This window comes from Ricinus communis, chromosome 8 (assembly GCF_019578655.1).
Source record: "Ricinus communis isolate WT05 ecotype wild-type chromosome 8, ASM1957865v1, whole genome shotgun sequence".
Classification (NCBI taxonomy): Eukaryota; Viridiplantae; Streptophyta; class Magnoliopsida; order Malpighiales; family Euphorbiaceae; genus Ricinus; species Ricinus communis.
Genome location: NC_063263.1, coordinates 16,722,820 through 16,750,080, shown reverse-complemented (window position 1 = coordinate 16,750,080; position 27,261 = coordinate 16,722,820). Strand labels below are relative to the sequence as shown.

Here is a 27,261-nt window from a genome sequence, read left to right as displayed (position 1 = left end):
TATTATAATCACATTAAGAATATAATAATCTTATATTTAAATAAATTGAAAATACCATATTCATTATTAGTATTATTTAAATTACACTAATTCATTTATAAATATTTATAAATTAATATTTTTATAAAAATGCCATATGACATCATCTCATGGAAAAATAATATGACATGGCTTCATAAGATTTTGTCACGTAGAAACTCATGGGAAAACTTGACATTTTTATTTATTATAGATTTTTTTAACTCTTATTCTCCTATTTCTAAAGAAAAATAAAAACTCTTAATTCTCATATTTCATTTATTAATTCTTTTGCCATTTATTTTATTTTAATTTTATTTACAAGCTACCGTCATCTTCTTCGGTTAATTTTTTTCATTATTCTTATATTTTTCATAGATTTTTTTTTCTATGAATAGATAAGTTTATCTTTATTTTTTTTTTTACTTTTTCTATACTAGATTAGATAAATTCAAATCAATAGTCTCTCTATATAAAAAAAGTATTGCAACGAAAATTTTCTCTTTTCTAAATGTACTTTTTATTTTTCAAAGTCATTTTATGCATTTTGATATGTTTTTTAAAAAAAATTATAACATATTTTAATATAATTTTTTTCTTATATAACACTTATTATATTGTTTGAGGATATTTGGATATTTTTTAATATACTAATTTTTTTCTTTAATGATTTAATTAAAATCTTAATCAATTTATCCATATTATTATCTCCTTTACTTTTAACAATGCAATTTTCTTGATTTCTTTCAGATATTTATTTTAAAAAAAAATATTATTGAAGCAGGGATTATCAAATACTGAAATTTTTTCAATAATCCATAAAACACTAATTATAATGAAATTTAGTAACTGATAATTTATGATATATAGTTATCTAATATTTTAACATTTTATTATATTTTATTAATATTTATATAAATAAATTATTAAAATTCTTTAATATTATTTTAATAATATTTTAACCCGCCTAGAAGGCGGGCACTCGTCTAGTTATTAAGTAAGACAACAGAATTTAAATTCTTTTCATGTTCTAATAGTGCTTAGCAACAAAACAAGAAGATTTAAGTTATACTTTAATTGTTTTAGGTTAATTGATTTTGCATCAAATCGTTACAAACATTTTTCTTCAAAATAAATTATCTTAAAATATCCATTTTCTTCTCAATTTATTAATTATACCTAATATTTAAAAATTTCATCTATGTTAGCCAACAATTTATCTAGTTATTGTCTATATAACAAATTTGTATATTTGGAATAAGACATCTTTTTCCCAAATATCAAATATTAGTTTAGTAGTAAGCACATTCTCATCACCCAATCATCATGTGTTTCTTTTTTATTTTTAATATGAAATAAATAAATTATATATTTCATATTAAAACTTCACCAACTAAAGTGAAAATAATTTATGAAATAAGAAAATTTCTTTATATCTAATTCGAGTCATTTTTGCTATGAAATTCTTTAAAATTTTAAATATTGCTTTTATAACATCTACAATTGTTTTGGAGACATCTCACATAATCCTACCATGAGCTATAAGAATGGATTAAGTCAAGCTTGAATTCATATTTTGCAAAAAAAAAAAAATTATATCTATTTGATAATTGCGTATAAAACATACTTAGTCTAACTAGCATGTGAAAATCTGATAATACAGAATAATGACAGGTCAACATCCAAGTCATGAGTAGATAAAGATTCCTAACCAAAAGAGAAGTTCCAAACAATACTAGAATACGTGCTGAAGACCAATTGAGGAGTTCCGAACAAGATCAAAAGAGGAGTTTCGAGCAACATGGTCATACTGTTATTTTGGAGATGAAATCCAAACAAGATAAGCAACAGAATCCAACTAAAAGACTTACACTCCACAAGCAAGGGAATAAGTTCTATTCTTAAACGAATAAGGACCAACCTAGCATTATATAAAAAAGGTGTAACCTACGATTAAGGTATCTTACATTCATCTCATAATTTTACACTTTATTACTTACTTCCAACATATGACTTAAGTATTGGAATATAAGGAAAATGTAACCTACGATTGAGATATCTTATATTTATCTCACAATTTTACACTTTACTACTTATTCTCGAAATATCTGATTTAAGCATTAGAGTGGATTTAGAAAATTTATCTCTGGTGTTTCATTGATTTACTTATTTACAGGAATACCTTTTTGAGGATCATCGTGTCAAGTATTCATCAACCCTGCTAGGTGATTTATTACTAATCATACTATAAGCTAAGAAAAGTTAATCAATCAAATACACAAATCTTTCTGTTTAAAAATAATAGTATAAAGACATAAATGGAAGTTTTACCAATACCGAGTGGTCTAATCAATTAAATTTTAAGAGAATATACAAATATACTATTCACTAATGTTATTTAGCTTCCATCAAAAAATCAAATAAAAAAAGCATTTATAAATAAAAAAATTAAAAGTGATGTTTTCAAAATAGAACCTAACCAACCAGTTCAATAAAAAAATTAATGGTCAGTCGAGTCTAATAACTTATAATGATGAGATTTATAGTCAAACCGACAGCATTTAAACTAGTTCAACGAATCAATGTACTTATTATAAAGAAAAAGAATTATATAGAAAAAGAGTGGAAGAGATTATAATACCAAATATTGAATGATGTTTTGTTGATCCATTATAACTTGCATTTTAATGAAGATAATAGCTTTTAGTGCGCTGATCTTCTGTTACTATTAGAATGTTTTAAAAAATAACTGGTTTAGATGTTTCATGGCAAGAACTTGTGGAAAATCTCTGAAGAAAAACTTTCACTCTTGAGGAAGACTTACTACGGTCGTTGTTCACCGGGGCTCTCAATCGTGGATCCCCTATCATCAAATCACCAACTTTCTTGGTCTTCCGCCGTTGAGCACACATGGCTTTTGCATTCTTTTTTTTTTTATATTTTATTTTATTATTTTATATAATGATATATTAACCAAAAATATTCTGATTCTATTTATATGTATATATGATTAAATTTGCTATTTAATTATTTTATATTTTAATATTAAAATTAAAATTTAATAAATTACTATCGATTCATTATATCTACAATTTTATAACATAATAAAATATAATATAATTAATTTTATTAAACTAATTAAATCAACGTTGTAATCAATCTAATCCATTGAACTGATGAATGAGAATTTAACCGATTCACTCGTCCGGTTTTAAAATGATTGATTAAAAGAGGAGTAGAAAAATAATTGAGAAAAAAAAAAAACACAGAAACTATCTTTCCCGTGAAAGGTTATGAGATAAATAAACCGGATAAGGCAGGTGTGTAAACCGGATTCAGATCTTGAGTTCTGAACAGAAGAGAAAGAAAAAGAAACAAAATAACCTGAAAAATTACATACGAAACAAAGCTACGACGAAGAAGATGAATCGCTCATTTTTTCTGTTTTCGATTTTATTTCTCTTCGCTGTGAGCTCAATTATAACGAATATAGAAGCTGAAGTCATAACCCTAACTCCTGACACCTTTTCTGACAAGGTAATTGCATCAACTCATAACCCTAATTTGATTTCAATTATTATTATATGTTGGCAGGACTTTCATTTTCTTTTATTTACAACAAGATTTAGGCTTTATTGTAAATTCTAGATTTGGTGATCTTTATGCTATTACTTACTTGTACACAGTTCAATAATTAATTTTGCTTCTGATTAATGATTGATTGACCAATTTAAATGAAATTTTTGTTGGTTTCTCTAATAAAGATTAGGCCTTTGCTTCTTTGGGGTCTAATGGCTGATTAGATGATTGGGATACCGAAATCAATTTGCATATTGTTGTATTTTCTGTTACCTGCATTTCCTTTCTAATCAAGATTTTTAAGAACTGCTTCTTTTCTACTGTTTTGAAATATTACCTTCTTCTGTAAAATATTACCTTTTATGTTGCTTCGATCATGATGAAGCTGTTAATTGTTCGTGCGCGCTAACATCTTTTTTTCTTTATCAGGTGAAGGAAAAAGACACTGCATGGTTTGTGAAATTTTGTGTTCCTTGGTGTAAGCATTGGTAAGTGATCCCTCTTGCTAAATTTCTTAAATATATGTGTAAGCTAGCTAAACTTGATTGTGATGTATATTAGAGAATTATTGTGGTTCATACTGGTTATTAACTCATGAAATGTAATGTTGTTTTTAGTAAGAACTTGGGCTCACTGTGGGAAGACTTAGGGAAAGCGATGGAAGGGGAAGATGAGATAGAGGTTGGAGAAGTTGATTGTGGTACAAGCAAACCTGTATGCTCAAAGGTTGATATTCACTCATATCCTACGTTTAAGCTCTTCTATGATGGAGAAGAAGTTGCAAAATATCAAGGTAATATCTAACTCTAAGTTTTTTCATGATTAAGTGTAATTTCTGTTTGAATCTAATTAATATTTTGTGGTGTATTATATTATTTTGTTCAGGTTATGAGCGTTGGATTTTACCTCTAAACAATTGCTACACCATATCATGATATGTTCATGTTCTTGTCAATATCTTTTCTAGTGCCATTTTATGTATCTTAAAATGTCATGAAACTGTATAGCAATTTGGAAGAATTCAGAGTCTAGCACTTAATTTTAATGCCTAATTTGGATGAATAATTTGTACAATCCCCCAAAGTAATCAAGTTTTTAAAATAAAACCAAGTATTTCTAGCTTGCTTGCTGGAACCTTTGAAAGGATGGGAGAAACAATGTGGTAGAAAGACACATGCCTAGAAACAACATTAATTTTGCTTCTTTATTGCTGGAATAGTTTAGAAATGTATTTCACAATAAATGCAAGCAGAGTGACATTATTCCAAAGTCAATTAATTTGTAGAGAGGAGCTATTATTGAAAAGCAAACTAAGAGTCCTTTTCTTATCATCAAATACGAGCTTAACTCTAATGTTAGTCCAGTTGGACAGATAAACTGTTTTGGAATTCCCCAGAAAGCCTTAGAGCTTGTATGATTGAATTAGTAAATGACCAAACAATGGGGTTTTACTGTTGACTTAAAGCATTTTATAGAATAAACAATCATAGCTTGCAATAGTACAAATGGCTTGTGCATCAGAGAATAGGAGGCTTGACAGCCATTACTCTAAGTTCATAGCCCACGGCATGACCTGTTTTTAGATATGTATTATGTAGGTGTAATGCAAATATGGAATATTATTTGGGTCCATGACACATAAGTAATTTGACATGTGATGAGGCTAGCAAGTAGAGTCAACTCTTGATTGGACAGATCAGAGTGGTGAATTTAAATTTCTTTGTTTCTTATCATGTGGTACAACTTTTTCACAGAATGCCTCTTCTTCATTTTCAGACCTTAGTATATTGTGGAGTTGGGGGTAAATGGATTGTAACGACACGTTCTCTTAAGAGGAGGGCTAAACTCATGCATAGCACTCAACTAGGAAGGAGATTTCGTTCCATTCTTCATTACTTTTTCTTTTCCTGTTATTACAATAATCAACAAACTCATTTGAAACTGAATTTAGAAAAAGAAAAAAAAAGAAAAAGAAATTCGTTACATTTCTTTTTGAGGATTAGAATTTGATAACCATACTGCTCTCTTGCATTTGAAATTTACTTTGCTCAGTGTATCAACATTTTATAGCAAGCTTACCATCTGAAGGGTTACTGAAGTTTGTCTTGGTGTGGTACCAAAATGAATAGGGCCACGGGATGTCGAATCTTTGAAATCATTTGTATTGGAGGAAGCAGAAAAGGCAGCAGCAAAAGCACAGCTCGACAATGATCAAGAGTTGTGATTTTGTAAGGTAGGCTAAAAGCCTCTCGAACTTACATGTGTAAACCCTGTTTATAGTGGGAGGACAGGCTTGAACTTTCTTTTGAGATTACTGAACATACCAACTAATTTGGTTTTTCTTCCTTTCCTGCAAAAGTCACTATCATGCTAAGACAGACTTTGGAATCCTTGAGAAGTTATGGATTGTATTTCATTTGGTAATTCTTGCTCTCTCTCATTGATTGCCATCTTTGGCACATTGCAGTTGATGAACTTCTGGATGGAAAGGGAAATGCTGGTGAAGGCCTCACAATGGAATCAGTTTGGTTCTTACGAACATCCCAGCCCAGATTACCTTGTGGCATATAGCAGCTTTTATTAATACTGCTATTTGATACCTGCTCCAAAAGAGCACTAATTTTGTATGGGAGGACAATTGATCTGTTACAAACTTGTATCATTCTACACAGATAATTCATTGAAGAGCATGACAATTCAAAGTTATTACATTTTGGGTTTTCCTCCATATGAGTTCAGTTATATTCTATAAAATTTTGATCATGGAAGTTATGGCTGGTTTCGGCTTATAAAAAGAACATGATGTTAAAAGGACTGTTAGACCCAGTACTTAGTTTTTGCAAGGCAAAAACAAAATGGTGGCCACCTGGCTATGATATTTGACAGTGAAAGGAAAAGGAAAGAAGGTGAAATAACTCAGCAGATGATAGGATAATTATTTCTTCAAAATCAACTACAGTACATCCATGAAATAAGAAATGTCTGAATTGGTAGGCAGCTGTCAGCGTTAGTGGGTGAAATTTGTAACCATGTCAAAATCCAAAGATAAGAAAAAATAAAACATTCCTATTATCTTTATGTACCATTATCTCAACGTAGGGACATAGGGAGAGCAAGAGAAATTTAGAGAGATAGAGAGATGGAAGAAAATAAAGTTGCTGTTACTGGTGGTACTGGGTATGTAGCATCATGGTTAATCATGAGGCTTCTTGATCATGGTTACTCTGTTCACACCACCATCAGACCTGATCCAGGTAAGACTTCCTTCCTAGTGATATGAAAATCTATGTAATGCAGCTTGTTAATTCATTCATCTGTAAAACATTTGAGCAGAGCAGAAGAGAGATATCACCTTCCTGACAAGCCTACCAGGAGCATCAGATAAGCTCAAAATCTTCCATGCAGATCTTAGTGATCCAAACAGTTTTGATGATGCTATTAAAGGATGTATTGGTGTCTTTCATGTGGCTACTCCTACCCCTGGCCATTATACTGAAGAACCTGAAGAAGTAGTTACCAGAAAAGCAATAGATGGAACAATAGGGATCTTAAAGGTATGCTTGAACTCAAAAACAGTAAAGCGAGTTGTATACACTTCTAGTACATCAGCAGTCGATTTCAATGACAAGAATGCACAAGTAATGGATGAAAGCTTTTGGAGCGATGTTGATTACATTAAAGCCTTAAATTCCTTTGCAAGCCCTTATTGGGTTTCCAAGACGTTGGCTGAGAAAAAAGCTCTCGAATTTGCAGAAGAACATGGACTGGATCTAGTGACTGTAATCCCTTCTTTTGTTGTTGGTCCCTTCATCTGTCCTAATCTCCCTGCATCAGTGGAGGCGGCATTAGCTATGATTTTTGGTAAGTATTATTATGGATTTTTGAGGGCGAGCCTTAGCACAAAGTTGCTCCTTTGGCTACCTGTTAATGATGGCTTCGAGGCATGGAAATAGCCTCTTAGCGAAAAGTAGGGAGCACTTTGTGCACCGGGTGAAACCCTTATATTGTTTATCTATAAGCAAAGTGCTTGATCCAATTAATATCACTTTAGGTAAGTCGGATCTGTATAATCTGCTGCGAAATACATCAATGGTGCACGTTGATGACCTCGCAAGGGCACATATCTTTCTTTTTGAACATCCCAATGCAAAAGGGAGGCATATTTGTTCTTCAGACAGGATAACTATCGAAGAAATGTCCAAGTTTCTTTCTGCTAAGTATCCACAGTTCCCAATACCAACAGTAGAGTGAGTAAATTCCTTTTATCTTTCTTCATTTCCTTCTTCTAATCAATTTTAAGCAACATGCTAATTCTCTTTCTTGGCAGTTCTTTGAAGGATATTGAAGGATTTCAAGGCCCTGCCCTGTCGTCCAAAAAACTCTTAGATTATGGTTTCAAATTCATGTATGGACTTGATGAAATGTTTGATGGAGCAATTCAGTGCTGCAAAGAGAAGGGTCACATCTAGTTTCTGCCATTGCCTAATAAGCCTAAGCCTATGTAATAGTTTCTTCTGAACATTATTTGAAAAACAATATTATGTAGCTGTGTAATGTTTCCATATTTAAAACTAGAACTGTTGCCATTTGCTTACTCAAGCATCATATTTATGCTTTGAATTAAACGATTATAATTATCTTACAATCAATTATTAGAGGGGAAAATGAGAAACTTAAATCTATCTGTACAATGCGCGAGTCGTATATTAGGTGCTTGCAAATAGACCAATACCAATACATCATGCACGTATACAGCAGGAAGAGCTTCTCCAACAACATTTCTTTCCACAAGATTGTTCTGAGTTTCAATGGCTTTAATAAGAAAGTTTACCATCAGACCCCTTCCAACTTCGGAAAATAAATAACTACGACCTAATAATTATTAGCGAACACTAAATTGGCAGAGAAACTTGTCAAATCTAACCTGAACCAGGAACTGCTGTTTCAAGGAAGCAAGTAGAATAAACGTAATAGTTATACACACAAACGAGATCGGCATCACAAAACAAAATGCAGAATTAACAGCTCAATAATCAACTCCGCTCATATACAAGTTATACCATTGCTGTACGATAAAAAGCGAAAAGTAAAGCATCCACCAGATACCAAGTGCTTGGGGGAGAACAATAAGGGAAGAGTATGAGGTATCCTAGAAATGCCAGTTAAATAAAAAAGAAATCGACAATAATGTAACAGCATAAGACCTAGCTTTCCCAGGTACCGTAGTCAAAAGAAATATACTTTTGATCTCTCTTTGTTGCAGATTGTGACCATGTCACCAGTTGGATCATTAGTCTCAACAATCTTGATGACGCTTAAAAGAACCAAAAGGAGAGTACTCCAACAGTGTCGTCCACACTCATTGGCTTGGTCAGAATCATCTTCAAGAGCCCAGCATCATTAAATCAGTCCTCAACGCCTTCTCAAGCTCCTTGACAGACACCTTTATCTTGGTAAGATCTTGGCAATGTTGGAAAAGTAGCAGTTAAGAATCATGGCATATTGATCTCCAATCTGGCCAAGTTACTCAACTCCAGTAATAAATAATCAAGTACAAGTTTGTAACACAGATCATATAGGTTAGCACTGGATCAATCTATATCAAGAATATAAGTACAAAAATAGAATTCACACTAAGAACTCAAAACAAAATCAGATAACATATGAATTCAATGCTGATTCAAGTAGGAAACTGACAATACAGAGAGGCCTTAAAACTTGATTGCTGTAGAAAAGACAAAACTTGAAATCATTCAAGTATCTAAAGAGAAAGACCTTCACAATAAGTTTACACTGGAAGAATCGCAAATAGTTTTTGGTCTATAATAAAATTTTTCCACCAATTATACTAGAATGTGGCCTGTTTATTGTTGTCCTCTTTTCTGCTCTTCCCACAATAAGTTAGTGATAACATAACCTAATTAACAACTTGCAGGATGGAAAATTAGCTGTGGCAGACTCTATTCAGCAATGACAAAAGGAGCAAGCTAATAATGGTAGATCTTACTTTCTACTTCTTAAAAAATGACATCTAAACAATAGATCCTCAGCAGAAAGTAATAAAGGATCTTTAAGTGAAGAAAAGCAACAGGGTGCTTGAAATCATGAATCAATAATCCTAAACCTGGTTTTGAGATAAGCAACTAGGCGAAAGTGCACTAATCCAGAAGTAGTTGAATCAACAACTATGTACTATAGTCGAGCAACAGACTTAACTATCATTCTCTCCATATATTTATTTTTCTTAAAACAGGGCCACTTCGAAATCTAAGATTTTATGCTTTGATATCACTAAACTTTTCTGTTTCTTTTTTCTAAATAAAAAGGTAGAGTTGCGAAAATCTGGTAAACAGTAACAGACACTATTAGGGTTGGCTACCTATTCCTTCAACCATCAACACTTCTACAAAATTAAACTAGCAGAAATCACTTCAGTTCAAGATTGTTCTCATGTTTTCACAAACACATTAATTCCAGATTGTTCTCGAGTTTTGACAGCAACTCATCTATAAGTATAACCAAGAAAATTTAAAAAATGCTAAATGAATAGAATGTCTCAACAATATATTGAATTAGTACCGCTTTGACAGATGCCGAGCTACACCATCATTGCTTTTTCTGATCAGTTCTTCCACAGTTCACAAATCTCATGATTGTTGATGATTATCGTTTACATAAGCTTCAGGCGATCTAACTGCAACCATCAGAAAATTATATAACACAAACTTTCTTTAAATTAGCAGCAGACAACTACATAATTATTCAATTGAGCTTATCAGATAGCACATAAGGTAGTGGATAGGACTTCCAAATGAAAGGATTTAGAAGAGTTATGTATTAACTGCCAACTCTACACATTTCATTAGTGATCAATTTGATCTCAGATTATGGTGTATAAGGATACCAGTACCATATATGAAAGATGATATCAAAGGTCTACTTCTGATACAACAGAGCTATCAAGTTGCTGAGTAAAGAAGGCCAGATGCCAGTACCTGAACCAGTGTCTTATATTTGGAACTTCCGAAGTCATCTTCAAGCACATCTAGGAGCTTCTTGTATGTGTGCCCATCTACAAGGCCCTTTTGTTCCCACTCCTTCAACAACCTCATAGCCTCTCCAGCCTCTCCACCACTTCCTCGCCTGCAAGTCTCATCCAGGATTGTCCTGTATGTGATAAAGTCAGGTGATTTCTGCTTCCTAGTCATCTCCCAAAAGTAATTTACTGCTTCCTCAATTTCTCCATTGAGAGCCAAAGCATTCACAAGTGAATTATAGGACCTACTACTTAAAACAAATCCTTTTTTCTCCATATCATCATACAACTCCCTCGCATTTTGTGTTCTACCTTGAACACATAACCCATGGATTAGATAATCATAGGAGAACGAATTGGGTGCACAGTTATAAACAGTGCCCATCTGATGGAATATTCTCAAAGCATCATTAACATGATTTGAAAGAATGTAACCTTTTATCATGGAATTCAATGAGTAAATATCAGGCTCTATTCCATCATTCACCATCTGCTTAAATAAACATCTAATTGTCTCCATATACATATAATTTATATAAGAATTCCTTCCCCTACTCAACATCGCTGTGAAAAGACTATTATAGGTACGAATCGAAGGCCTATAATCCAAGTTTCGACTGTTTCTCATATGCTTAAATATATTTACTGCTCTAGTCAACTTCCTAGCTTCAGTGAAAAAATATATAATTGTATTGTATAAAGCCTCATTGCCAATATGAGGAACAGCAAGTACTTGATTGACAACATCATCCATTTCTTGATACATTTTAGCAGCACCAAGCTTCTTTATAGTAATATGATAAGTTAATGTATCATGTTTAAACCTAGGTTGTTGTGATGCCCAATTAAATATCTCAAAACATACCAAAGGATCTTCTTGAAGTGTCAACACATTGCAAAGTTCTTCATTACTGAATCTTGGTGGGAGCTGAGAAATTGATTCTTGAAACTTAGCTTGATCAAGAACTGGCTTCTTGCTAGCTCTCAATCTTTTACTTTGTCTCCTTCTAAATGACCTTGATAGTGGCTTTGTTGAGTAAAGAGAAAGCAAGAAACCACCAAAACAATAACTAAATATTGCGCTTGAATGACAGTTGGAACCTGGGCTGGTTTGGGTTTGAGCCAAAACATTCGTAAACTTCAATGAATTGACAGTAGAATTCAAAAGATGATAACTTCTAGAGTGATAAGAGACAGATGGGTAATTAGGAAAATAGAATTTAGAGTAAATTTGAGTCAAGAAATATCTGCGTATAGAATTCATCTGTAATTATCAACTAACCAAGATTGATCCGGCTGGTAGAATTGAACACTTCCTTTTATCTTCAAGAAGCAGCAGAAGTGCTTCAGAAGGAGGGTAAAAGGAAAAGATAATAGGGAAAGTTTAGGTTTTTACAGTGAGATTGAGCTGAGAGCCTGAGATAGAGAACTTGAAGCTGAAATTGAAAAGGTTTGAATCGAAAGAGAGTGAGAGAATTAAACTGATGCAATGCAACTGCAGTTGCAGAAAGAAAAATGGATATTCTTGATGGGCCAGATTAGACCCGAGTTCTCACGCCCAGACTCCATTAGGTTACTACGGGGGATCTGTCGTTGGACAACGTCTATCTTGTGGGTCTTTGAAATAAGGACGGATCTGGAAAATTACATTAGTTGGAGAAATTTATATGCACATATTATATACAAAATGAATAATATAATTATTTTATATCTTATAATTCTATAATTTAACCAAAACAATTTTTTATAATTAGTTTTAATTTTCTAATTCTTTTTTTTTTCAATTATTTTTGATAACTAAATGTATTATACTTGTAAGATGTCTGAAACAAGAATAAATATTTTTTCTTTCTTATTTTTTTATTAAGTGATCCATTCTTTTTTTTTAATTTATATTAATTAATTTTAAAATATATATTAGTATATCTTTTGAGTAGTTTTATGATTCTCTATTATTGGAATGTTAAATTCTCTTTTTATAGAAATTTTGTATAGTCTTCCGTTATAAGAGTATTGAATTTTCTATGTGAATGATGAAGAAAAAAAAAATTTAAATTGATATTTAAACAATTGGACTCGTCAAAAAATACATTAAAAATTGATATATGGTTGAGTGCTATCGAATAAAATATTATTTCTGCATAACTACAATTTACTTTTCCATCAACATAATTGATAATCATTAAAAATATTTTTTTTACGTATATTTTTTTAATAGTTAATATTTATATTTTATCTTTTATATCGATACGTACTTACTAATCTTTATTAATGAAATAGTTATATTTTTTTAAAAAAATAACACTAAAAGATTTAATTTTAAAATGGGGATTCACATTAAAAAATAGTTTATAACAAAAAAATTAAAAATTAAACATAAAATATATACAAAACTATTACATTTAGTTGATGTGGGGACAAACAAAGAAAATTGTAAGTAACAAAGATTTATTAGTATTTGTTTTTTTTTTTTTTTTCGAGATGAACCAAAGCTCACGTTTTTAACTCCAAATGTGCAAGTTTTCCCCTCCGCCTCTTCATCATTCTTTCTTCTTGATTTATTCAATTTTAGGATTATTATTGACTGAATCACTGACAGTCTGAATTTGTTTATTTAATTTTAATAATAATAAAATAGTAATATTAACAAAAGCAGCCAGAAAATGCCTAATAAGTAAGTGAGACACACGTGGTCATCAGCCTTAGTAGTAAACAACTAGCCAAATATGTAATTAAATATTCATCATATAATTAGAGTCGCCATAATCCAAAAAATGAAGCTTGACGACCGTTACTCGAACTAGGTGGTTCTCTGTTGAAGGTAAATTCTTTCAGAATCTCAAATTCATCAAGAGCGAGGCGATGACTAGAAGGAGATGTGAAAAATCCAACGGTGGGGGCAGTAGCGGTAAAAATGATAGCCGATTTGGCAAAACAGTAATTCTCAAAAGTGAAAAAGTTACCACAGGACATTGAAAGAAGAGATGAGCCGAGCTTTCATTTGTTTCATTAGTCGATTTACCGATTGATTGATATTCAATTTAAGAATATATAAATAGCGTTTTAAAAATCAAAGAAAAATAATCAATTAAGAATATATAAATATAAATAGTGTTTTAACAATTAAAGAAAAATAATCAATCAATTCAATTTTTAGTTTTTTCTAACTAAAACTTAAAATCAAAATCAAACACAAAACTGAAATTTAAGAGAGAGAAAAATTATGACAAATCATCATTTCTTAAAAAGTTTAAATATAATAGTTGTTAAATTTAAAATATTTATAACTCTTTTTTATCTTTATTTAATCTTAAAATGTATATATTACTTATTTAATAATTGGATGTACCCAGAAACTTTCCTTGGTTTAATTAAAATCAAATTCATTAATGGCATTCATGCCTATTGTTGCATGAAACCAAAATTTTAAAAAATTAAATTTGTAGAAGCAAGAAAATGAGTATCAACGAAAGATCTATTTGGAATTGGAAACTGCTATGCTATGCTAATTCATACCAAATTAAAACATTTTGATATGATAAAAAAAAAAAACTCAATTTTTCCAAATTACAGCATTTCTCAAGAAATTAAATAAAAATAAACAAATTATTTACTAGCTATCAACCACTGCAGCTATCAACAGTTAGAACAATAAATTCACTAACCATTTTACCCTAGATAAAGTGTGTACTTTCCTAAAAGGAAGAGATAATATGATAAAAATCTTTTTTAATAGCTATAATAAAAAAATTTAATAAATATTTCACTATTCTTAAAAAAAATTTGTGACACGTTCTAAATTAAATGTAAATATATATATAAAATAACTTTTATTTACTACAAATATATACTCCATTTACATATATATTTACTAATAATTTGTTGCCAGATTGACTGCTAATTAACCTAAGAGATCAATCATCATTAAATCTACGGATTTTATCATCGACATGAAGGCATATCTTGTGTTCATAAATTATATAAGCTTGGGGAAAAGGCCAATTGTCAGTGGTTAATTTAAGGGAACTTCTAGCTGTAAAAAAAAGGAAAAACAATGTGAAGGAAAATAAAAAATGTTCCATGAGAAGACTGACGATCCAGTACAAAAGATGATGAGTCCGAAAGAAAACAAATCATCAAAAGAATATATTACCAGACCAAGCCAAACAGAATTTTTAGTATAGCAAATTACATCAAACAGAATTAGCTAATTAATTTAATTAGGATCGAAAGCATCATATATAAAATCATTTAATTCAAAAAGCATACAGCAATTTGATATTTTTCAAAGAAGGAAAGAAAAAAATAATAAAAGAACTAGCTAAGCAGCTTTTGCTGTATTAAATAATGATAGATCCTGCAAAAAACTTGCTAAATCTTCATCTACCTCACCTTCTTGGATATTTTCAAGAACTGTTTCAAGGTTCCTTGAAATAGCCAATTCCTGATTTGCATGTAAACCCTGTCTAGCTTGTGATCTTTGCTTCTTTATAGCTTCCCTTCTACGATCATGATCTACCATTCTGCACCAAAGGAAATCACATAGAGAAAAAGAAATTACAAGTTTACAACTATGTATATACATGAAAAGACAGGAAAGAGAGAAAAGGGTACTACTCTTTAGAGAGAGTGAGATGATGGGTGATCCCAGAAACAGAAAGAGGTAGGCCATAGCTTCCATGGAGGTTGATCATGGACTGCATTTTTTTCTTTTTCTCCTCAATCGTTTTTCTTTTTCTTTAGAGGGTTATGGATAAAGACAGAGAGAGAGAGAGAGAGAGAGAGAGAGAGAGAGAAGGAAAAGAAGAAAAAAAAAAAGGTGAAGTTATTATTGTAGTAATAATTGATGATGAGTATGAAAAATTAAAAATATAGCTTGCGGAGGAGGTGGGGTTTGGTATGGTGTCTGTCTCTCGAGTATTTACTAAAGCAAGGAAAGGAGAGAGGGTTTTTAGTGGAAATTTGTAGGGCAGAAGGGAGATGTTTTTCTACGTGTAGTTAATGGGGTAAATTGGATCGACGGTTGAGGCTATTATCGGACAGTGTATTCAATTAAAATTTTTAAAGATTTTAATAAAATTTAAAAGTGATGGTAATATTTAATAATAATTTTAAAAAATTCTATATAAATAACAAGGTATTCAATATAAATTTTTAAAAATTTTAAAAAAAGTCTACAGAAATTAAAAATATTTAATTACAACTTTTATAAAATCTTTAAAAATAAACTAGTAGTCAAAAAGTCATTGACTTTTATAGACTTTTAATGACGTTTTATATATTGTTATGAATAAAAATTTTTCTTTCACCTTTCTTCAAAATTTTAATAGATTTTTATTTTTGAAAACTCTTTTTTTTTTCAAATTCTCCTATATTACTATTTTTCCATCTTAATAAATATAAGAAATTGGATGAAACTCATGAGCTGAAAACTATTTACTAATAACATTTTCTTGTATTTTCACAAGTAAAAATTAATTTATTTTTAATTTATTTTAAATTTAATTTTAAAATAGTCCTCATAAAAAATGTGAATTTTAAATAAAGTATTTAGTGAATTGTTTTGAGCAAACAACTCCACCATATATAGACTTTTAGATTTTATTAGAAATACTATTTGGATAAATTTTTATGTTGTTAAACGTAATTGTCAGTATAGGTTTTTATCAAATAATTAACAAGAGTGATTATTGTTAGTTTAAGTATTTATCAAATAAGTCATAGATAAAATATAACGAGTATGACATGAATTTAGTAGTTTAATTGGAGACAAATGGTAATATCATAATTTTTTTTTAGAAAAAAATTATTCTCTTAACAGAAAAATAGTTTCATGTTATAAGGTAGAAAATTTAAAAATGATATGAATTTAACACAATAATAAAATAAAGTTTGTTATTTATGTATGAAGTAGCATATAATATTATGTGGAATAATATTTAAAATAAACACACAAAAAAGATAAAAAAATAATAGATAATAGTAGTATGTGAAAATCAATAATTAGTCTGATAAGTTTAGAGGGACTTCATATGCATCTTATACATATCGTTACAACTTATTTATATGGATCACTTGATAATGATATTTATATAAAAGTTTCTGAAGGACTAAAAATGTCTAAAGTTGTAGTTCAAAACCTCAAGAAATGTATTCAATTAAGCTATAAGAATTCGTGTGTGGATTAAAACAATTTGGACGAATATGGTATAACCGTCTAAGTAAATATCTTTTGAATGAATTATATAGTAGCATTTCAATTTACCCATGTGTTTTCACTAAGAAAATAAATTCTGGTTTTGTTATAATTGCAGTTTATGTTGATGATTTAAACATCATTGGGTCTCCTAAAGAGTTGATAGAAATAATAAATTATTTAAAAAAGTGAATTTGAAATGAAAGATTTAGGACGAACAAAACTTTGTCTCGACCTACAAATTGAATATTTATTTAGAGGAATTTTTATTCATCAGTCAACTTATATTTGAAAGATATTAAAATATTTTAATATGGATAAATATCATCTAATGAGTTCTCCTATGATTGTTAGATACCTGGATATGAAAAAGAACCCTTTTTGTCCTCGGAAAGATGGTGAAGAAATATTTGGTCCATAAGTACCATATTTTAGTACTATTGGAGCAATAATGTATCCTGCTAATTGTACAAGATCTTATATAGCATTTTCTGTGAATATGCTAGCAAGATATAGTTTCTCACAAACTCGAAGATATTGGAATTGTATGAAATAAGTTTTTCGTTATTTATGTGGTACATCAGATATGGGTATTATTTTATTCATAAGACTCGAAGTTAGAATTAATCGGATATGCAGGTGCTGGATATTTATCTGATCCACAAAGAGCTCGATCACAAACGGGTTACTTACTTATATATGGTGGCACTGCTATATCTTGGCGTTATACTAAGCAAACTTTAATTGTCACATCATCTAATCATGTTGAAGTATTGGCAATGCACGAGGCTAGTAGAGAATGCATATAGTTGAAATCTATTATCAAACATATCAAAGAAACATGTGATCTCTCATTTGATAAAGGAAGTCCAACAGTGCTATATGAAGATAATGTTATCTGTATTGCCAAACTTAAAGGAGGATATATTAAAGGAGATAGAACCAAGCACATTTCGCCAAAGATCTTTTTCACTCACGAGTTTCAAAAAGCAAGGTGTTTTAAATGTTCATCAAATTCGATGTATTGATAATTTGGCAGATTTGTTTACAAAAGCACTCTCTATAACAATATTTGAGAAGTTGGTAAATAAAATTGGCATGCGCCGACTAAAAGATCTTTGTTAGAAGTCATATTTTCATAAGGAAGAGATTTTGATGTATTGTACTCTTTTTTCCTTAGCTTATGTTTTTGTTCCATTGGATTTTCCTAGCAAGGTTTTTAACGAGGCAGGTGTTATAGTGCAAACTTCTATATGAATAATGTACTCTTTTTCCTTCACTAAGATTTTCTCCCGCATAATTTTTCTTAGTAAGATTTTAACAAGGCATATTCATTATAATAGACATCCAATGGAGAGTGTTATGATAATATTATAGTATTTGTATTATATTGGATGTCTATCATTATAACTATTGATAGATTTTCTTATGTAAATAGTACTATATTTCTGTAACTCGTTACACCTATAAATAAGTGTTACAATCAATGGAATGACACATATACATACACACATATACACTTATAAAAAATTACTCTCTCTTCTTTCTTTATTTTTTTATTTTTATTTTTTATTTTACAACACTCTTTATTTTACAACAATAATATAATATATGTCTTAATTCTTTTCTAACCTGATGTGATATAAAATATTTTTATTAAATTATTTTATAATATTTTGAAGCAAAATATAATTTTCTGAAAGTATTACATGTTACAACAAATGGACAAGAACAAATAAACGTAGGATATCTAACATTTTTCTATATGGTATCTAGTGTTAAAGAACCAAAAATATTTAACATTTTACGTGAATGTTAGAGATCTCACATCACTAAGGAATAAAAAATATAAATAAGTTATAGTAGTTAAAATCTAACCAATCAAGTGGTTAGTTATAGCCAAATTTAGTATTATTAGATCCAAACACAATTCTATTGGTTGGGTTCTAAAACTATTATTTATTAGTTGTAGTCATTTTGATATTTATTAAATCCAAACACAATTCTCCACTATCTTTTACTTTCATATTTTTGTTGTCATTTTATCCAATTAGTAAGTTTGTAATTAGAGATGTTTGGTTTAGAGGTTTTGTGTAGCTTGTAGTTGTTTCTCATTTGATAACTATATTAAAATTGTTTAGTAAGATTTAAAAATCAACAATTTTGAATTCAACATTGAATTTGTATATTAATAATTATGTATTATAAGATGTCATAAAAGAATAACTCCAATTAATAGTAATATATTAAAGTTTTGGTAATTTTAACTTTAATGTATTTGATAAAATGTGGACGTATAGAGACTTAAGGATAATTTTTAAAATAAAAATACTAAAAAAATAACATTAAAGTATTTTATTATATATATATATATATATATATATATATTGGTTCAGCTCTTCTTAATATTGACTTCTATTCATTTTGATCTTTGCTCCACATGGCTAGCTTTTGTTATTTTAATATACCATTTTATTAATGGGATTATACTTTATAGTTGGTTTTTGAAATGAAGTCTAATTTGGGCACTCACCTTAATGGTTGGGTTCAATTTAATTCTTTTCTAAATTTATGGATAATTTAACATAAATTTTTATATATTTAGCTCAAATTAGCTCTATTTTTTTATAAAAAAAAATAAGACAGTAAGTTACACACTCTTTAGAAAGAGAGTGAATACAATAAAAGAATATTAATTTTAACATTAAATTTAATTATTTAAATTAAAAAATATATATTTATATTTAAACAAAACATAATAAAAAATAAATACTACTTTTCAGTATTCTTCCTGTTTTTCCTCTTGATAACGACGGTGAAAAAGACAATTATGTTGGTAGTAGTGTTGAAAACAATGGAGGAAAGAGTGATTTTAACGAAAATAACAATGGTATAGCTATTTATTACTTAATTATATTAATTATACTAAAATTATAAAATAATTTTTAATAAATTTTTATTTTCAACTTAATCTCTCATTTTTTTTAAAATAGGATTAATTTGAAATTTAAGCTAAAAAATTCATAAATTTTTTTTTTAAAAAATTGAACTCGAATTCCTTGGTTTTTCTGCCATTGTGTCATAAAATCCTATATTTCCCATTCCCCATCATGCACCGGACAATAAGGCATCGCGGCAAAAGAATGACCAAAAGAAGTTAATTTTAGTTTCAAATTTCAGGATAGCGAGGAGATAACCTTATGAGGTCCAAACGAGGTTTTAGGTCTCTATCATATTAAAGTTGCATTCAGCAAATTGATTATAATTAAGCTGACATATTGCAATTTATCTTTGCATTGTACCACCTCTAAAATGGTCTTAACATTAAGGTCCCGGTATAATTTTGAAGAAATTTCATGATGCATTGTTTTTTTTTTTTAAATACACTTTTATGATAAAAATATTTTATGGTTTTTTTTTAAATGTTATATTTATACAGATTTTTTTTTTAATTTCCATCTAAAAAATATTAAAGGATATATGAAATATAATATTTTTAATTTGTATTATTATGACTTCAATTTTTATTTTATATTTTTTTAGAAAAAAATATTAAAAGTATAACTAAAAAAATATCAAAAATTATTTATTTTAATTTATATTATTATAAATCTTTTAGAAAAATTTCATTCAAAAAAAATATTAAAAGTATGTCTATAAGATATCAAAAAGATATTTTAACATGTATTATTGTGAAATCACTAAAATAACATAGATTTATTATTTTTATTTTATATCTTTGTGTTTAGTATATGTGAATTGAATGATATTGCATGTTTTTTTATAGCAACCGGTGTATTTTGATAACATAAAGATGGGTGTTTTAAAAATATACCATAATATATCAAAATATATACTAAATATAATTTAAAATATATGAAGATATAATTAAAATAAAATTAAAAAAGTCATTTAACGATATAAAAATATACTAAAAGAATAGCAACAAAATATCACTGAAATAATTATTGGAAAACTATCGCACAAAAAGTTTTTTTTTTTTAAAGTATTAAAAATAAAAAAAATTACCATAGAAATAAAATTTTCTCTACTTTCCCATACTATAATTTTTCTCTTCATTAAATACATATATTAATTAAATTACGTCAGCAATATTAATAGATGGGGCCAATATCAACTACTACGTGCATATATACTCTGCAAGAAAGTGAGGCAAGGAAAGAAAAAGGGATGGTCTCTAATGAATGCTAACCATGAACTTAAATAATTCTGTATCAAATGTTAAAAAGTCTTGTTTCAATATTTGAGACCACTAGCTATGGTTAACTATTATAAGCTAGTTAGGAAATATACGATGCACTATAATGGTTAATCTTACTATGCAAATACAATATCATAGCTCATGTATAAGTACGGTAAAGAAATTAGAATAATTTTTATTTACATTATATATATACACTATCACCAATAAAAAAATAATAGATTTTTATATTTTGGAATTGGATAATTAAGATAATCTCAATTTTTTAAAATTAATAAATATTACCTATTAATTTAGTATATAATTAAAGACATGGGGCAAAAAATTTGCAAGAAATCAAATGCTACAGAAGGGTTCCTTTTTCATGGAAGTGATGTACCATCAAAACACAGTCTTTTCTTTTGTTTTGCCATGAACCTTGCTTGCACCCGAGGATCATCAAGGATCAGGGTAAGGTGATGGTGCAAAAGCAAGTCGCCTTATAGGGACAAAATCAATGAACAGGAAAGGGAAACGAGTAACATGTATTTTCCAGCTCACTTGTTTAAAAGACATGGACATGCAGTGCCCTTTTCTCTCTATTTTATTTTTTCTTTTGCAAATTTGACTGGCAGTCCCATGAAAATTTTGTGGAGTGGAGGCTACATAATTACACGTGCTTCATGTAAAAATGGGTTTTGAATGAATATACTTCTTCTTCATATAATAACTAGCCAACCAGCACATCATACAAAAAACTTACGTACTACAAGTGACATCATTATAATTCAAAATTGTCTTTAATTATATGTACGCAGCCACAACAGCCTCTCTCTCTGTCTCTCTCTCTCTCTGTGTATATATATATGATGGGAGGAGGATCCAGATAGGATAAGAATATTCAACGGGAAAAGAAATAATGTTCATTCGTCTCCTTTTCTGTCTCTCTCTCTCTCTCTCTCGAGCATGGAATCCAATGGTATTGTATTATTATACCATGAATGAGAAGCACTTAAGAGGTTTGCTACGCAGGAGATATGGCACCGTCGCGTCCAAATAGATGATCCCCTAAGGGAAAGAGGCAGGCCTGCGCCGGTATCATCTCTCCAGCGGAGGAAACCTTGCCAGTGCGCAATACATCAAAGACATAAAGTGAGGATGAAACTTTTGCCAGGTTTCTTTTTTTCCCTTCTTTCCATTCTCAATTTAATTTCTTCCGTACAATTTATTCTTTCAATTCTCAATTTAATTTCTTCCGTATAATTTATTCTGTTCCAGAAATTGTTGAACTTGCTTTTTTAATAGATTCTCTTCAGGAAAATGCCACAATTCTTGAGCCAAATGAGGGCCTGCTTCATATTGCCTGTTCTTCAATTTTAGGCCAAGAAAATCCATTTCAGATTGCCCAATATATGATTTCTTTTCTGAGAGCATTATACCGTATGAATGAACCAAACTGTGAAAATGCTGAAGAAGCTCTTCATGTTCCTTGACAGATTTAGAAAAAAAGGAGAATATCATCGTATGACTTCAGGTAAAATGAGCATAGTACGAGGAAAATCTCCACCACTACTCTTTTGTATTATATCTTCGGAAATCACAGTTCAGAGGTTAATTTCTCTGAAGCATGGGATGGCTAAACAGCGAAGCTGCACATATCACAAACAACTCACCATCACTTGTCTAGATTATCAGACATCACAATTTTGATAGAAGAGAGTGGGAAAGAATTTATGCTTGACAGCAGAAATGCTTTCCTCTAGTGCGGACATTTCTTTTACAGTATCTATTATTGTAGCAATATTTTGTTCCAAAAGAAACACTGTCGAGAAAATCGAAGGTTCATTCCTCTTTCCACTTGGCCAAACAGTACTATTAACAGGAAGGGAAGAGCATGGCTAGTGAATTGCAGTTTTTTAGGCCACAAATAGCAATTGCAACGTAGAGGAAAGGGCTTCTGCTTGCTTCTTTAGGTAGAAGGTGTCGATTTACAACACGGGGTCAGAGCAATAGTACCCTTTTTTTCTTTTTTCTTTTTTTAACTTTGGCAAACCCCCCATTTGAATTGGTCTCTCCACCAATCATTACTAATAAGGTCTAATGATCAAAATATCATCAAGGATTGCACAATCTTTAACCAGTAACAGCAAAATGAAATGTAAGAAAGTTAATACGACATTAAACACAGCAGTACTGAAAGCTCTAAACATTAGGGCAATGCGGCAACAAATTGACACATTCCTCCATATTTTGGAAATTTAGACTAAGGAAGGAGAGCAACAACACTAGTCTACCATGACCCTTCTGCACCAACTGTTGGATTGTGGAATGCAGAGAATCCCCAGAATGTCTTCAGTGAATATGGGGGTGAAATTGTTACACCTTCTTCAGTAATTTTAGCTATCTGCAATTTTTTTTAAATTGTAGAACACGTCAAGTATCAATTTAGGAAGAAAATAGATCATTCAGAAAAAAAAGAAACGCATCAATGTTGATTGACATCATTGAACCCAAATAACAACTTCATTTAGACACAGGAACATGGACTTACTACCACCAATTACAGATGAGAGATGGATCACCAGCCAAAGAACAATTTCATTTGGATCACCAGTCTGAGCCCTTCTAAGAGCTTAGTTTATGCCTAAGCCCATGCCAAAACAAGCTACCCAGAAATGCTAATTTAAATAATCTAAGACTCACAAACGAAGTATCTTCCAATATTAGCCAGAAAGAATCTCTGAATGCGTGTGTGAGGAAACATATTCGGCACATACATACAGACAATGCACATTTAAACTGCATGACAGACCTAGTGTTGCTAACATCTTAAAAACATTGTTAATATTGTTCACTATAGACATGAGAGAGTTTAACATCAGATTTCAGAATCACATATACCCCCTTTGACATCCTTTCTTTTTCTCTACCTAGTTTTCAAAGAAGAGATCATTCGTAGAAAAGAATTGTGACAACTGTATTACATAATAAAAGTGTCTCTCCTGACCTTTCAACGTCACATTTAAGAAATTCTTTTTTTGTTTTTCCTTTCATCTCATGGCTTCCACAGTGCGCAGCGGTACCATGGTATTTTAAGCATTCAACAGTATTTTCTCGCTTGCTTCCATCTATAATCCCATTTCTTAAATAAGCCAATAAGAAGAGAGAGATTTACCAAGACAGAATGCTTATGGAATTAGACATTCTGCTCTACAAGGAAACTATTGGCATGGTACAAAAGCATGCCCCTACTATTTTATCAAAGGAAGTACCATTCTTCTTTTTATTTCTCTGAACTTTCACAGGAACGATACAGACACAGCCCATAATCTAGGGAGATTACAAAAGGCAAGGGATTTCTACTTCCAATATTTGATCAAAGGTCTCTGTGTCCCCTATGCTTTATTCATGACACTAGATGCATCTACTGTACCAACAATTAAGCATCCCACTCAACATCTACATGAATTAGTACTAGCAGTTTGATTCCCTATTGATCATTAACTAACTGTTCCTAGAACATAGCATCAAGGAGGTACAGGCCCAAAAATGCTGTATTGGGCAATGGGGAAAACTGATATCTCAACGAAGCTATGAATCAAATACATAGCGAAGAGCAATCAAACTATGCCAAAATTTACTACTTTCCTGCATATAATCGGAGATGATTTCATAGTTACATTCATATAGATAAAAGAGAAACTAACCTGAAGCTTGTTCACAGCAGACCTATCACGATAAAGCAGGACACGCATGCATTTCTCCAGTAACTTGACACCGTCTTCAAAACTAAGGTTCTCATGCCACTCATCACGAAGTAATGGCCGTGCAAGGTGATTTCCAAATCCAGTGGCTACGTGATTGTCCTCATAATTTACTCCAATCATAGAGACCTGAAAAATGCAGTTCAGCAACATAATGAACTTATTCTTAACCAGCAAGCAGCTTGTTCACTCTATGGCTAAGCATAAAGGCAAAAAACACATCTGAAGCTTACCGTGCCAAGATACTTTTGTCCGTTTTTCACTCCACCAAGAACAACTGAGTTCCACAACGGATTAAATTTGTTGCGCCTATTGTACATCACCCTTTTCAGATAGTTGTGCACCTCTTTGGGACCCAAAGAGTTTCCATCATCCCACATATTGTCATACAGGCTGCAGATTTTCAAACATATTAATTAACAGTACCTTGGGACTACAAGCAATACAAATTAGAACAACCTCCCAGCTTTTTGTTGTCCGCCAAAACATTTAGTTAAGAAAATACAGCATAAGTTTACATATATGTTTACTCTTTTTCCCTTTTGTTTTTCAATTCTACAGCAACCTACACTTACATAAGCTCATCAAGATAGCGAAGAATCTCCTGAAAATCACTAATTTCTCCACTGGCACCAAGAAGAGAATGCTTCCCGATAGGCTTAATTCGCTCCACACTCTTGTACCGCAAGGTGGATCCGTAAGATGCTGGCAATTTCATGATACAATAGAAACTTTTGATCACCATTCAGCCTAGATACATTATAAATGGCAGAAATGCACCAAATACAGATCATCAAAAAAAAGTTAAAAGCAGCTCGGTTCCAGAGAAGAAAGAATACAATTCATTCCATCGGATGGCAAGGAGATAGGGAATGTAAGAAACAAAAAGGAACACGCAAGCCATAAAATACAAAGAGTCTTAACAGTACAGCCCTATACTGTGCAGAAGCAACATGGTTAAGGATGAAATTAAGCGCAAGAGTGCAGCAAAAAAAAAAGGTTAATATCTCTCAAGTATGTTTGCTGAGCACAATCTTCTTATTTAATATGAATAAAAAGAATAAATATAGGACATTCCACAGTGATCAACACTATCGTGCACTATCTAGTATCCAGATGTGACACCTAGGCCAAATATAATTTTCATACATTTCGTGCGATGAGTGAAAACTTTAAAGACATGCACCAAAAAGAAACCAGCCACAAAACCCAGCTCTGATTGCTCAAGTATAACATCTTAAGTAATTTTTGAGCTAAACAAAATGAAAAACCACATAAGTTCTAAATCTTCAACAAGCTATAAAGCTAGCAAGTTGCTAACTCCATTCTGATATGCTAGGATTACAACCTAATGGAGGAACTTTGCGAAATAAACATGACCATGGATGCAGAGATTTTGGTTGCATTGCATGGAAAGAAGACACAAAATCAAGTAAGTGACTCATAGCTAAATGAACAGCAGCATTTTTATGCTTAAAAAGAAATAGCATTAATTACTTGAACACAAACTCAAACTATGATCTTAATCTTTTAATCCTTCCACATAATGATGTCAATAACAAGAAAATACATGGAATGAAAGCAACAAAAGAGCTTTTTATTTTTATTTTCTAAGTGTCAATGTAACCCAAGCAGCAGATAATCAGTCAAGAATCAAAACCTATAAAAATTAAAAAAATAAAATAAAATAAAATAAACATAGAAACTAACCTCCCATGTCAGCAGCCATCAAAATGCCATCTTTATATTTCAAAGCAACAACAGATGTCCCAGTCACGTAAGGATAACTACACCACATTTTTTTTTTTTTAAAGAGCAAGAGATTATATAACATAAATAGATGCAACACTCGCTAGGGTTCCAAAATCACACTCTTTAAATAAAACCTCCTCAACATGCAATAACTAAAAGTTTCAGATTCATGAAGATTAATCATCCTTAAAATCGAAAGATTAAAAGAGGCGAAATTGGCTTACAGGGTTCTCTCAGAAGCTGATTCGGGTCCTGAAAGCTGCGCGGGTTCGGACGTCTCCATTGTCGGAGCCATCGTTGATTATTGGATCAGAAATTAGAGCTATGAGTGAAGAAAGAGAGCAAAACAGAGTCGAATCAATTGTGTGAAAGTCTTGATTTGATTTAATTTTTGTTTTGGTTGTATAGAAAGTTTATTATTATAAGGGGATCTTGATCAGACTTGTTGGCTAAGACAGGGTGCAGAACGATGGTAAATATGGGCCTGGCTTTCGAATGAGATTGGATTTCTTTCTGGGCCTTCGGTACAACAATATTAGCAGCGATTGCCCCGTCAACATAACCAAGCATAGCATGTCAGTCTGTGTTGAGGCTTATCCCCTCTACCCCGGACCGCATTGTCACGTGGTTGTTAGAATTCTGACGTATAGATTAGAATTTTGACGGATGTCTTTTTTCTTAATTTATATTTTATTAAACTGATACTAAATATTTA

At 30.7% G+C, this 27,261-nt stretch overlaps 5 protein-coding genes across 8 annotated transcripts; 2 read left to right on the top strand and 3 right to left on the bottom strand.

Annotated features, from left to right (window-relative positions):
* Nucleotides 1-3,217: 3,217 nt before the first annotated feature.
* LOC8286012 (protein disulfide-isomerase 5-1) lies at nucleotides 3,218-6,325 on the top strand. Of its 2 annotated transcripts, XM_015723673.3 has the most exons (5): nucleotides 3,227-3,555; nucleotides 4,027-4,085; nucleotides 4,215-4,390; nucleotides 5,727-5,830; nucleotides 6,065-6,325. In XM_015723673.3, exons 1-4 carry the CDS (start codon nucleotides 3,442-3,444, stop codon nucleotides 5,819-5,821), a joined length of 444 nt encoding a protein of 147 aa, XP_015579159.1. In that variant the 5' UTR covers nucleotides 3,227-3,441; the 3' UTR covers nucleotides 5,822-5,830; nucleotides 6,065-6,325. The 2 variants fall into 2 exon arrangements, with proteins under 2 accessions (XP_048233793.1, XP_015579159.1); XM_048377836.1 differs by lacking the exon at nucleotides 6,065-6,325 and having other exon boundaries at nucleotides 3,218-3,555; nucleotides 5,374-5,805.
* A 138-nt stretch (nucleotides 6,326-6,463) lies between these two features.
* Nucleotides 6,464-8,191, top strand: LOC8286013 (vestitone reductase). The gene is made up of 4 exons (XM_002526309.4): nucleotides 6,464-6,851; nucleotides 6,931-7,458; nucleotides 7,649-7,844; nucleotides 7,925-8,191. Exons 1-4 carry the CDS (start codon nucleotides 6,737-6,739, stop codon nucleotides 8,064-8,066), a joined length of 981 nt encoding a protein of 326 aa, XP_002526355.1. The 5' UTR covers nucleotides 6,464-6,736; the 3' UTR covers nucleotides 8,067-8,191.
* A 404-nt stretch (nucleotides 8,192-8,595) lies between these two features.
* LOC8286014 (pentatricopeptide repeat-containing protein At2g27800, mitochondrial) lies at nucleotides 8,596-12,649 on the bottom strand. 3 transcript variants are annotated; one of them, XR_007216953.1, is made up of 3 exons: nucleotides 10,593-12,649; nucleotides 10,177-10,291; nucleotides 8,596-9,057 (listed from the first exon to the last, which is right to left on the bottom strand). XR_007216953.1 is itself a non-coding variant. In XM_048377835.1 (2 exons), exons 1-2 carry the CDS (start codon nucleotides 11,895-11,897, stop codon nucleotides 10,268-10,270), a joined length of 1,329 nt encoding a protein of 442 aa, XP_048233792.1. In that variant the 5' UTR covers nucleotides 11,898-12,649; the 3' UTR covers nucleotides 8,596-10,267. The 3 variants fall into 3 exon arrangements, 1 of the variants encoding a protein (XP_048233792.1); XR_007216952.1 differs by having other exon boundaries at nucleotides 8,596-9,111; nucleotides 10,593-12,648; XM_048377835.1 differs by having other exon boundaries at nucleotides 8,596-10,291.
* A 2,109-nt stretch (nucleotides 12,650-14,758) lies between these two features.
* Nucleotides 14,759-15,573, bottom strand: LOC8286015. The gene is made up of 2 exons (XM_002526311.4): nucleotides 15,251-15,573; nucleotides 14,759-15,156 (listed from the first exon to the last, which is right to left on the bottom strand). Exons 1-2 carry the CDS (start codon nucleotides 15,334-15,336, stop codon nucleotides 14,955-14,957), a joined length of 288 nt encoding a protein of 95 aa, XP_002526357.1. The 5' UTR covers nucleotides 15,337-15,573; the 3' UTR covers nucleotides 14,759-14,954.
* A 7,555-nt stretch (nucleotides 15,574-23,128) lies between these two features.
* On the bottom strand, nucleotides 23,129-27,055 carry LOC8286016 (proteasome subunit beta type-4). The gene is made up of 6 exons (XM_015723672.3): nucleotides 26,771-27,055; nucleotides 26,505-26,581; nucleotides 25,370-25,499; nucleotides 25,028-25,187; nucleotides 24,738-24,923; nucleotides 23,129-23,434 (listed from the first exon to the last, which is right to left on the bottom strand). The coding sequence occupies exons 1-6, from the start codon at nucleotides 26,839-26,841 to the stop codon at nucleotides 23,321-23,323; spliced, it is 738 nt and encodes a 245-aa protein (XP_015579158.2). The 5' UTR covers nucleotides 26,842-27,055; the 3' UTR covers nucleotides 23,129-23,320.
* Between the last annotated feature and the right edge of the window lie 206 nt (nucleotides 27,056-27,261).

What these genes read in the sequence shown, in the direction of transcription:
- LOC8286012 (XM_015723673.3), top strand. Translation starts at nt 3,442, where the DNA reads ATGAATCGCTCATTTTTTCTGTTTTCGATTTTATTTCTCTTCGCTGTG. An exon ending in CTGACACCTTTTCTGACAAG is followed by an intron (nt 3,556 to 4,026) that starts GTAATTGCATCA and finishes TTTCTTTATCAG; the next exon opens with GTGAAGGAAAAAGACACTGC. An exon ending in GTTCCTTGGTGTAAGCATTG is followed by an intron (nt 4,086 to 4,214) that starts GTAAGTGATCCC and finishes TGTTGTTTTTAG; the next exon opens with TAAGAACTTGGGCTCACTGT.
- LOC8286013 (XM_002526309.4), top strand. Translation starts at nt 6,737, where the DNA reads ATGGAAGAAAATAAAGTTGCTGTTACTGGTGGTACTGGGTATGTAGCA. An exon ending in CACCATCAGACCTGATCCAG is followed by an intron (nt 6,852 to 6,930) that starts GTAAGACTTCCT and finishes ACATTTGAGCAG; the next exon opens with AGCAGAAGAGAGATATCACC. An exon ending in TTCCCAATACCAACAGTAGA is followed by an intron (nt 7,845 to 7,924) that starts GTGAGTAAATTC and finishes CTTTCTTGGCAG; the next exon opens with TTCTTTGAAGGATATTGAAG.
- LOC8286014 (XM_048377835.1), bottom strand. Translation starts at nt 11,897, where the DNA reads ATGAATTCTATACGCAGATATTTCTTGACTCAAATTTACTCTAAATTC. An exon ending in AATATAAGACACTGGTTCAG is followed by an intron (nt 10,292 to 10,592) that starts GTACTGGCATCT and finishes TGATGGTTGCAG; the next exon opens with TTAGATCGCCTGAAGCTTAT.
- LOC8286015 (XM_002526311.4), bottom strand. Translation starts at nt 15,336, where the DNA reads ATGCAGTCCATGATCAACCTCCATGGAAGCTATGGCCTACCTCTTTCT. An exon ending in CATCTCACTCTCTCTAAAGA is followed by an intron (nt 15,157 to 15,250) that starts GTAGTACCCTTT and finishes CCTTTGGTGCAG; the next exon opens with AATGGTAGATCATGATCGTA.
- LOC8286016 (XM_015723672.3), bottom strand. Translation starts at nt 26,841, where the DNA reads ATGGCTCCGACAATGGAGACGTCCGAACCCGCGCAGCTTTCAGGACCC. An exon ending in TCAGCTTCTGAGAGAACCCT is followed by an intron (nt 26,582 to 26,770) that starts GTAAGCCAATTT and finishes AATGTGGTGTAG; the next exon opens with TTATCCTTACGTGACTGGGA. An exon ending in GATGGCTGCTGACATGGGAG is followed by an intron (nt 25,500 to 26,504) that starts GTTAGTTTCTAT and finishes TGAAATTGCCAG; the next exon opens with CATCTTACGGATCCACCTTG.